This window comes from Athene cunicularia, assembly GCF_003259725.1.
Source record: "Athene cunicularia isolate RWA chromosome 3 unlocalized genomic scaffold, athCun1 chr3_part1, whole genome shotgun sequence".
Classification (NCBI taxonomy): domain Eukaryota; kingdom Metazoa; phylum Chordata; class Aves; order Strigiformes; family Strigidae; genus Athene; species Athene cunicularia.
In genome coordinates this window covers 50,883,709-50,895,385 of record NW_020799097.1, presented here as the reverse complement: position 1 = coordinate 50,895,385, position 11,677 = coordinate 50,883,709, and the positions used below count along the sequence as shown (strand labels likewise).

At 37.0% G+C, this 11,677-nt stretch overlaps 1 protein-coding gene across 1 annotated transcript in view; it reads left to right on the top strand.

Annotated features, from left to right (window-relative positions):
• Positions 1–11,555: 11,555 nt before the first annotated feature.
• CDK19 (cyclin dependent kinase 19) overlaps positions 11,556–11,677 on the top strand; it is a 115,813-nt gene continuing 115,691 nt past the window's right edge. Inside the window, exon 1 of the mRNA XM_026845077.1 lies at positions 11,556–11,629. Within this exon, the coding sequence (XP_026700878.1) occupies positions 11,606–11,629 (24 nt within the window). The 5' untranslated portion in view covers positions 11,556–11,605. The remainder of the gene's footprint in view (positions 11,630–11,677) is intronic.

Sequence of the window (11,677 nt, the reverse complement as noted above, 5' to 3'; positions counted from 1 at the left end):
CTTTTAAAATCAAAATTAGTTGTCGCTCACAAAATCCTGTGAAAGTCTTTAAATCAATTGATACTTAACCTTTGTATCTGCATGTTGTTTTTTTTGTGTTTTTTTAGAATTTATGAAATATTAGTGTATCTAATAAGATTGTCTGAAAGGGTGGGAATGTTGTAGAGATAGTGTTTAGTGACCTTGCAAAATTGGTGTCTGTAAGTGAGAGTTGGGTTTTTTGATTGGTGTGGGGTTTCTATTTTTAAATTTTGTTAATTTTATTTTATTGGAAAGCAGAATTGACTTTTCTGGTTGTGAGAGAGATTAGAGGATCTGAGATTGCTGGAATAGTGTATCTCTGAAGGATGTTATTCTTGTTTGCTTCTGTCTTTCCTGGGATTAGCATTTTAAAATAAATATTTTCAGATGAGGCTACTGCATAACTGCTTGTTTCTCCCTCAGCTGTCATCTGTTTTCTACAAAGTTCATCATCTTGTAGGGTCATTCATCTTGTAGGTGAAACCACCTTGAGGTCAGGCTTTCTATTAGACCAAGCAACAGCTATAGCTTCCTGTGTGTGCTGGGAGTGTCAGATTGCACGCTTAAGGATAAGGGTTCTGGGCTAAATAAGAGCATAGGTATGAACTAGGGACAGTCTCAGACACAGTATGGCTTTAAACATATGTTCCCATAAACTGGGCCTCACATGCAGTATGATTATTTTTTTTGTTGGTTCCCTGCTGACTTAAGTAGAAGATGCTATTGATCGCTTTTTACAGTCAAGTGAAAATGAATGTTAGAGGGAATTGACTTGGAAGCAGAAGCTAGATCTGCTGAAGTGGAAACTACATGCAGAGGTATGTTTAGCTGTTTTGAGGCAATGTATTTGGTTTCCTCATGCACTGATTGAAGGAAGAATTAATCCTTTTCACGTGGCCAGGTTTTCTCACTCTTCTGTCCCTCCTTTTTTTTTTCCCCTGTCTTTACTAGAGCACCTGAAAGCATTACACAGGTAATGCTGGGACTCTGCTCTGACTGCAGTTGTCCTTGACTCTCCCACCCCTTTGGTGTGTCATGGGGTCTGAGAGCCTGAAGAAATCTGATGATACAAAGGCCACTCATGCATGAAATTCTAGCAGCATGAGATTAACTGTTTGCCTCCTAAGTAGAATGATTTGAGAAAGATGCTTCTTATCTTATGGCTCATGAGTTCTGCAAATTCAAAGCAGTTTAGAGAAAATTTTCACCAGTATTAAAACTTCCGTGGATTATCAGAGATATATGCTAATATTTAACACCTTTCTCATTCAAAAATGCCACACTCCTTGCTTTGGTTCATTATAATTAGTGCAACTGACAGTTGGCTTCAGCCTGTGTCTTTGAATGTCTCTATTTTTGAAACAGAGTTCCTGTATGAGTTATTGTCATGTTCTCAAGGGCATTGTAGACTTTAAAGTTAGCTTTATGTTCATACCTTTTGATGAAAAGCAGTCATTGTGTAGGATAACCAGTTATTCCTTTGCCCAAATTTGTCATGCTCCAAATGAGAAACAGAGGTAGACAAATTACCAAATTTAATTTGACCTTCAGTTCAGAACAACCAAAAGACCATTACAAGTTGAATGCCATTTATTCTACTTTTAGCATGATTTCAATGGTGGGGGAAAAAAAATGTCAGTGTAAAACTTTATCAAAGATGCTCTTAAGCTACAGAAAGAATGTGAGAGAAGCCTATTCTGACTACGGGAGTAGTCAGTTCCCATAAGGGAAGCAGAACATGGTTCACATTCCCGAAGAACAGATATGGTTGCCAGCTAAAGAACTTGTTTGTTTTGGAATGTAGCAAGACTGTCTTAGCAGCTGCATGTGTAACTCTGAAATCTTAATTGTCTAACATCGAAGTGAGGAAAAAAAATGCAGATGCTGCATTAGCAATGATGTTGGGGTTTTTTTTTCGCAGTGCAGACTGAATTAAATTAGACCTCATGGTGACTTCGTAGAATCTCATTCTGATCCTTATACCTTCTTGTGAGGGTGTTTATTCAATGTGGCAGCTTTCCAACTGTAACAAAATGCACTCTGTCTCACTCTGCCCATACAGAATGTTGGGTCTTGCTTCTTACTCATGATTTGGGTCGCAGCTTTCATTGTAAGGGTGATAAGCTTTCATGTAGGTCTGGCTATGAGAATTGAAGATTTCACACTAGACCATTTGAGTTGGGAAGTCTGAAAGAAAAGAACAACAGAAATTGTGCAGCAGACCTCTGATAAATCTGGACTCTCTGGCTTTCTTTAGAGGAAGCATTTGATTGTCATGAGCTAGAAGAGGAAAACTGGATAACTGTGGGTTTTAGGCCATTGTCCTTCTGATAGGTCTTACATTGAGTCAATACTTTTTTCTTCTGCTAGAGGTGAACCTAATGCATTATCATGATTTAGAAAAAAATCTGAATTCAGTGTTTCAAACAGGTTCTCACCAAAGAGACCCAAAAGAAATGCAGGCTTCATATTATTTGGTGATTTTAATAGTAATTTCCCACCTGTCAGAGATGCAGCATTTAGCACTACAGAGAAAGAGACCTGAGGCATGTTAAGCTGGACTGTGTAGTTACAGTATGTTTTTACGCTGTGCTTTAAGAGCTATACTTATAAAATTACTGAAAACAGACAGCTAATGTTTTTGATGTATATAGTTGGTCACTAACACTCTTCTTATAAGTGATTTTATGAAACAAATGGCAGATTTTTTTTTTGGCATAGTCTTAAGGACCCTGTGTCTCTGGCCTTGGTACATAATTTACTCCTAAATAAAAGTTTGTTTCCTCTTTATTTCAGAGGTATTTTTCTCCTTGCTGCTTATTTTAAGGTAGCAAATCCTCACATGCAGTATCTTTACTTGAAGGGAGGTATTTCCTAAATCTAGTCACTATCTGTAATCAAGCTGTCTTTAAAGAAATAAGATCATGTACAGCTCTACCCCCTGCTTTAATATAGCAAATGCTGGAAGAAATCACCTGGAGCAGCAGAATAATTTACAGCTTTCAAGGTTTAATGTGAACAGTTCAGTTTTTACCTTTATAAACATGCTGTCAAGCCTACTTATGCCAATCTCTTATAAAATAAGCCTACTCATAAGAAATTCATATTTCTCAGTCACTCAAGATGTTTTGGAGCCAGTCTAATTTTAGCAGTGGCAACAACCTAGTAGGTGGTTGAGGTCTCTTGAGTTTTCATGAGTGGATTTTGTGAGGGTGGCAGTGACTGAAGTTTCTTACAAATACGAAGTTTTATTATTATAGTGTAAAGGTTAAATTTTAAGAAGATAAGATTTCCAATGGTCTGTTATTACAGAGATCTTAAAAATCAATCTGTGACACTGAAATAATCTGAAAATGTTATTAACAGTTAAAAGGTATCTATGCTACAAAGATTTGCTTTTAATTTTCTGAATTAGAAACTCCTGGGCAACAAGGAAGAGGATATAGTGAGGTTATGTGTAATAGTGGTGGAATAGTTCCAGTCTCCTCATGTTGATATTGAGATCTCTATTTCCCCACTCCTAGTCTAGTGAAATTATATCTGGGTAAGGAATTTTCTTTTATAACAAAATCTTATCAGTTCTCAGATTCCCTGTTTTGTCTTTTTGATCAGCTGTCATCTCATACATAAAGAACACATCACCTATGGTAGGTGGAGATTATTTTTTTTTACAGGTATTTAACATCTTTTGTGAGACTCTGTGGAAGCACACAATATAAGGGTGTTGTATTTAATAGCAAATGGCTTTGCATCACTTTAAGAACTTGCCTTGTTCTTTAACATGTACATTTCTTCCTGAGTTCACAGACTGGTTTACAGAGAAAACAGAAGGCTTGCCATATTGACACTGGCTTTTAGAAGTACATCTGGGTATAGTCTATAGATAATAGAAAAAAATCTGCATATAGTTCAATTTATAATAGGATACTGTGATAACAGTGTTAGTGTTATCACAGTATCTGTGTCTATTAGTATCTGATGTGTCTATTAGTATCTGATGCCAGTGGTGTTTTTAGTATGACCTCTTTTATATGGCTGGAACATGCCAGTTTTTTCATCAGTAGTAGTTCTGTGTAACTGTTCTGCATGTTTCTGATATGTAATAAAAGTCAATTTTTTTTTTTTAAAGGCTAATTGTTGTAATCAGTTGCTCTATATTTCAATGTCTGCAATTTATAAACGTTTATAGTAGACTTAATTTTAGAATGTCAATTTCAACAAAGTTCTCATTTTTGTTTGGAAGTTTTTTTTAAACCAACCAAAAAATTTTTTTTCTTTAAAATTCACAGATTTTTCTGTAAATCCTGAGTTAGCCTTCTTTTGGGCATGCATTTACACAAGTACCTGACACTGGCAAGTCTATAAAATTATTGGAAAATCGAGTAGGAAACTACGCTTAGTGTTCAGGAATTAGTTGCATTTTGAGAAGAGTAACACCTAAAATGACACAAGCTTCTGCCTTTTAGTTTTGCTATGTTCATAAATTTCACAAGGGCTTCGTTATGAACTTCAAGTCTTGGAGGTAGCAGAAGATAAAGAGAAGTGCTCCCTTCTGGTATTATTGTATGTATATGCTGAGGTAGCTGGAGTCATCTGGGATGTCTGGAGGAAGACCTAGCAGAGTTTAGTGAGTATTGTCAGGCAGTGACATCAGCGAGCCATGTAGCATTCAGGTCCCTTTTTGAAAACTGAGATGATAAGAATGTTGTGAGACAAAAAATTCAGAATTGCAGTATGAAATGTAGTATATTGTTTCCATTCCAATAAGTGTTTTCCTTTTGTTTACCTGGATCAGCCTTAGAGATTCTCTTTTCACTCTAGCTCTTTTTATAACGCGTAGTAAAGACTGTCCTCTTTGCTGTAGGTTTGCTGCCTTGTTCTGACTTTCCAAATTACTCTTAGACATTCCAGAAGATGCAAACTCAACTTTTAAAGCTAATAGTCACTGCCTGTTGGGAAGGTTGGCTTCCCATCCTGGCACGAAGAGGAGAGTCCAGGCCCAGGTTCGAGCAGATGAGGTGACATACGTTTCTGGTCTTTTTGTATGAGTCGTCCTTTCCTGTTCCCTACACGTGTGCTTTTCTATTTGCAACACTGAGAAGGGTCCCACCAAACCTCTGAGGGATGCATCAGTAGGCAGGCCAGCAGTCCACAGATGTTAATGAAATGGTAAACCTTTCACTGTAGTGGAATGAGGTAAATGTCTGCCTAGTTTCACCTATTCTTTTCATGGCCAAACCCAGCCAAATGTAACTCGAGTATCTATGTTTTAGTGAACGTGCCTGGGACTGGGCTGTAGGAACAACCTGTAACTGCTGTGAAGTTTTTTAGCAGAGCAGCAGACAGTTGCCCTTGAAGGTGAAGATAGACAAATCTTTTAAAGGACTGATGTGGTCATAGACTTCTCTTAAATTTCTGTGTATTATCCTTACTGTTTCACATTTTGAGTTTCTTATGTAGCTCTGAAAATGAACTAATATATATGCATTGAAATTCAGCATGTGTACTGTTCTCTAGAAATAAATTAAGATCAACCTGTAGATTCCCAGTTTCTGTCATTTGTGGCTGGTTGCTGTGTGGGTGAAAAGGAGTTGGCTGAGCTGCTAACTGGAAAAGATTTGATATGGTTTGAGGATAATGATATAAGAAAATTACTTTCCTAGTCTATTAAAGAACATATACACCAGTGACACCATGTGTGAATTTTTTTGATCTTGTAATTCTTTTGGGTTAGTGGCTATTTCTGTATGCATAAAAAACACTGAAGCATAAGAACTCATCATTTTTAAGGAAGCTTTAGTTCCATTTTTCCAGTTCATCACAGACACTTTACTGGTACCATTACCTTTGTAAAGGGCTATGGCCATGTGCTATGTGTAGAGTTAAATCTGTGAGCAGCCTGCATAAGGTAACCAGTGCTGAATGTGACTTTGTTGCCACATTCCATATACCATGGAGCATTTTTCAGTTAACTTCTACGTGCACTTCAGTGTCATGGTTTTGCCTTATCTTGGGGAGTGAAGTTTGTAATTCTTGTCCATGATCTCCTGATGAGTGATTGACTTTGTGCTGTATGGCAGCAATTGGAGTATAACAAGATACCTGTATGAATGTTGTGTTGTGTTCTGGGCAATACTGTGTTTGAAGAACACTGAACTCCATAGTGTTGCCAGGCTTTGTCCTACAAAGTCACAAATTTTAAAATTCTATTAGTGTTGCTTACAAGGGTGAATTGTTGTTTTTCATTAGGTTTTTCTGGCTAGGTCTTGGAATGTTTTTATGGTGCATTTAATTTGTTCAATAAAATGTACACTTTAATTATGATTTATTTATGATATTGTGTACTTAATTTAAGAAAGGTATTATTACAGAATCATCAAGGTTGGAAAAGACTTTGTAGATAATCCAGTCCAACCATTAACCTAACACTGGCAGTTCCCAACTACACCATATCCGTAAGTGCTATGTCGACCCTACTCTTAAACACCTCCAGGGATGGGGACTCCACCACCTCCCTGGGCAGCCCATTCCAACACCTAACAACCCATTCTGTAAAGAAATGCTTCCTAATATCCAGTCTAAACCTTCCCTGGTGCAATTTGAGGCCATAAAGGCCATGGGGCCATATTAGTATATAGTGTAATGTTAATATCTTTATTAACTAATGTTGTAGTCACAGTTGTAGCTTCAGTGTGATTTCATCTTTCAAGCCACTTCCTTGATGTGGATAATTACTTCTCAAGTTGGGATGTATGTTAAATTATCTGTGATTTCAAGAGGGACCATCATTAAAAGGTTAAAAATTTGAATAATAGGGATAAAATAATAGTTTGAATTGTACACTGTTTTCAACTCCTATTTTTCTTATGGTCTTGGGCAAGTTGTTTTTAGTTTTCCATTTGCTTGTTTGTAAAGTAGTTTTTCATATGATGGGAGCACTCTGATGTACAATTGCAGTAGTTAAGACAGTTTAATTCCTTAAAATAATCAAAATATTTCAAAGGCTTCTGAACTGCACCCTTCTAAAGTGAATTTGGTACTTTGTCCTTTTCAAAGCATTTGGAAAATGGAAACTGAAAGTGCTACCCAGAAGAAGTAGTAATAATATTTTCATTTTTGGCATTGAATACTGCAGTTGAACGTAAGCCATCTCAGTAAAATTTTTTGGGGTGAGAGAACAGAGTTTTCCTTTGCATGGTACAAATTAAAATGTTAACATTAACCTTACAGATTTTGGTGTGGGAGAAAAACTTAATCTCAAAGACCAAGTTGCAGCCTTATACTGGTACAGATTTTTATAACAAAGGGATGTGAGGAGCCTGGCATTTGGATGCTGCCTATGGCAGTCTGAAATACAGAGTCAGGAAGTCTTCAGGATGGGGATATCTCATGTCAGCAGTTTCATTTCTGTAAAATGTTAATCCCTCTTAAAATAGCATGAATTGTAACACTTCTGGAACTAGAAACAATGTTGATTTTAATCTTTAGTCCTAGTTTTGGGTAAGGAAACTTGAAGAGTTTAAGAAGCCTGGTAGTGGTGCGATGTGATACTCTTGTCAGTTAAATTCTTCTTCATCAATTTTGAAAAGCTTTAATAGAAACTGTTAAGTCACAGCCTCTTAAGGAATAGAGTTTTGCTGTGTTTTGTACTCAGATGCAGTGAGCAGATTGCCACTGTTAGCCTGGGGTGGCTGTTTAATAGAACTTGCTTGATTAAACCTTCGTCTATGCCACTTGCTCCCTGCTCTCAGACAACCCCCCACGCAGCAGGACCTTCAAGTTAGTTGGCCTGCTCCCAAGCGTATTTCTGTGGACCAGTTGAGAATGATTGCTGACAAAGACATTGCTTCTGCTTGGCTACCCTAGCATGGGGTGCCTTTTGCCTCATACCAGAGCTGTGTAGTTTGTTGTTGTTAAAGTTTGGTTTTTAAACTTAATCATGGTTGTTCCACTCTCTAGTGAAAAACATACTGATACAGGATCTGTCAGAAGAGGATTTATGAAAACTTTCCTGCTGTATAATTCTGTACAAGTTCTTGAAGTGTGTTCAGAGTTCACTAGAGTGTTTCTGTATATTTATCATGAAGTAGGAATACTTTCCTCTGCCTCAGGTGTTTCGTAAGAGCATAGGTCTTTAGGGAGTTAAACAGTATACTTACCAATCACACACACCATTTGACATTATTTATTGAATTCTTACACAAGTGGGGAAATAGATAATAAAGTACCTATTTTTTTTCTTCAGTCATTTAATACCATTTTATTGAGTAACCAGAATTGTGTATTACATCAGATTGCATTGACTGCCTTGGTTTTAAATATATTTATTTCTTTCTCAAATTATCTTTAGATTACTATTAGATGGGAAATATTATTAGTTAAAATACCACTTGGTGGAGATCTTTTGGAAAGTGTTTTAAACAGCTGTTATGTTTGCATAATAAACCCAGTTAACTTTGGAAAAGTATTCATACAGACTTGTATTTCTGCCAAAGCATGTAAATGGTATTTATGTATTTAAAGGAGACTGTGTTTATGAGTCTGAATCTGATGGTAAAAAAAACATTTTGTGAGATTTGGCATATGGTATCTTTGGAATTCTTTATCCTTAATACCCATTTATTTTAGGTAAGTATTTCATTATCCCCACTTTTAATAAATGTTCACAAAACCCAGTGTCCTAGAAGTATCTTGTTTGCAGCTCAGTAAGATTACCTTCTTTTTACACAGGCTCTAATACCTTAAGTTGTTTGTTTATTTTTTAAAGCATCTTTCATAATTTCTCATTTGTATCTTAAAATGCTATGCAGAATGGCTGGCTGTTAAGCTTGGAGTAGCAGTGGTGTTAAGCAATGCTGTTGAAGGCCATGTGTGCCAAACAGCGTGCCTGGTCTTTACAGTGACCTTCAATCTGTGAAGGTCTGAGTAACTGAATGCAATGCTTGCGTCTGTAGGACTAGTTCAAGGGTAGCCGTATCAGTGGGGTGGTGTGCCCGGTTAAGCAGACATGCCAAAAGAAGGGTATACCTCAGTGCTGTAGGGACTACATTGTTTTGGGATTCAAGGTGATATATGTGCACAGGATGGTTCTGTACTGCGTAATTTAAGCATGACCATAGTTTAAAAGGCATGACTAATTTTAAACATCCAGAGTTGGGTTTTGGTTCTGCAGACAATATAATATTATCTTCACAGTCTTAGTAAATGATCTGAGTTACGGAGTTAATACTTTGCAGTTTATGTAAATCTCTGCATAGATAACAGAACCGTGTATGAGAGTGGATGGATGTTTATTATTTACTCTTTAAAATTTGGAGTAATTATGAAATCAAAAGCAATTTCTGTGAGATAGGTATGAGCATATTAACTGTAAAGTTACACATTTCTTGGTTCTGCATCTTGAGCCCTGTTCTTGTAAATGAGTAATTCATGAAAATAAAGGGCTGATTGGTGGGGAGCAAAGGAGATCCTGGTGAATCCTTCTGCTTAGGAAACAGACATGTCCACCTCTGAAGTTATTCCTGAAAGTGTACTCAGTGAACAGCTCTTAGGAGCTATTAAATGCAGTATTTGGCCTAATTTTAGTAATGATAACTTCTTAGGCTTTAGCCCTTGAAAAGTTTTGGGTGTTCTTGAAAAGTTTTGGGTGTTCCTGCTCTCCCCCCACCATGTACAGAGTCAGAAGTTATATGTTTAAAATACTGTGATATGAGGCTATTTCATTTTAATAGCATAGAGGAATAAAAGTTTGTTTTAGAAGAGGAGGGTCCAATCTTGTTATGTTCATTTGTCATGTGTGTTGGTTGTCAAGATTTCCATAAGGATGAATATTTGCAAGGCATGATGTGAGTTGTCCTTCCCATTTCTCCACAGAAAATCTGTGCAGAATGAGAATGTACTTCTCTCTTTGGCAGTTCCAGAATAATTTAGGTCACCTCAAAGAAACCCATTCCTTTAGTTTCAGCTGCAGAAGGATATTCTGTTACTCAAAATCTATCTGGAGAAGGAGGCCCTTCAAGCCTGTAGCCTCACATGCTTGGTCTTGCTGTCTTAGAGATCAGTGTTGCACCAAATCCTACACTGAAACACTCTGCTTGAAATAAAGCAGTTTGCAATTCCATTACAACTGAATTTCTGTTTTTTAATTTGGAAGGAGTTTCTCTTCAACCATTTCCAAAAATTTCATGTAAGTGCTTGTTTGAGAGAGGAATAACAACTATTTCTGAGTTAAGGTGCAGCACCAGAACTTGGGTTTCCCAGTTGGAACAGCTGCTGACTGGCTCCTACTTCAAAGGTAGATTTACTTTTTGCAAAGCTTGCAGTGCACTGAGTTCTCATGTGTAGTCAGAATACATCTGGAATTTTTCTTGTCATGTTTTTGCTTCAAAAAACATAGTGCAAAATGGAACCTAAGCACAATGATAACTATAGATATGCATTGTGAGTTTAGCTGCTACTGAAAATTACTGAGAATAATGATCACCTATAGTTACTAATATGTGTAGGCTGTTATAATTTCCAGTCAATTTCTCCTCTCCCCACATTCCTCTACTCAGCTGCTTCTTATCCCATGAGATGAGGGTCTGAGAGAGTGGGAAAGAGGCTGGAGTTGGGCAGGACACAGGCTTGGAGTTAAAAGCCAGAGAGACTGAAATGAATTCGTTATTTTTTCAGCGTAGCAAAACAAAATGGTTTGGGACTGGAAGAAGAGGAAACTGAAGTCTACCAGAAATGCCATAGGGAATTTGAATGGGGGCCTGTGGGTTGCTGAGTTGTTATTGGTGAGTCTGCAGAAGCGCATCAGCACTGTGGGTATCAGTGCTTATCAGCATCTATCAATGGTAGCTGGATCCTTATTGTAGGCAGTAAGCTGGTTATGTTGTATTGTGAGGGCTCTGAGATATTAATTTTGTTGTGTTGGTTTCCTCTCTAGATTGCTTCAAACTGTGATTATTTAAAAGTATAGTACTTTGTTCAGGCTGAACATTTTCATGTTCTCTGGCGTTGTACTTCAGCGCACACAGTTTCGTATGTTGTGTAGGGGTCTGTCAGTAGCCAGCACAAATTATAATTAGTTTAATAGTATTTCAGAAGTAAAAGTGGGTTGACAGTGGCTTATAAAATCAAGTTAAAATGTGGTTTGTAGGTATTTCTAGGAGAGTTTTCCAGGCGTGAGATATGACTGTGCGGCTCTTTCATGGTAGTAGACACTATACTGGAACTTCAGGAAAAGCGTCCTCCAGAAGTCTCTGTAGACATATTTGCAGTTATCTGTATGGTTTCAGAGAGAAATGGACATAGGATAATAAAGTTTCTTTATGCAGGAGTTTTTGTTTGGAGTTTTTGTATGTGTTAAAAGGAAACTTGCTTTTAAGCATAATTTATGCATAAAAACAGATTGGCTTTTCAGCTTCTTGATCCGGACCAAATTAAAAGAAATCATTATACTTGTATTGATTGGTATAATGTAAGTCAGAGCTAAAAATGTTCCTCTCTGTTTTTGTTTTTTGTTTTTTTTTTTTTTGTGTACAGAAAAGATGAGAAGGAATATGCACTGAAGCAAATTGAAGGTACAGGGATATCCATGTCGGCCTGTAGAGAGATTGCAGTAAGTGTACATTAATGAAAGTATTTTTACTGGCATTATTATTCAACA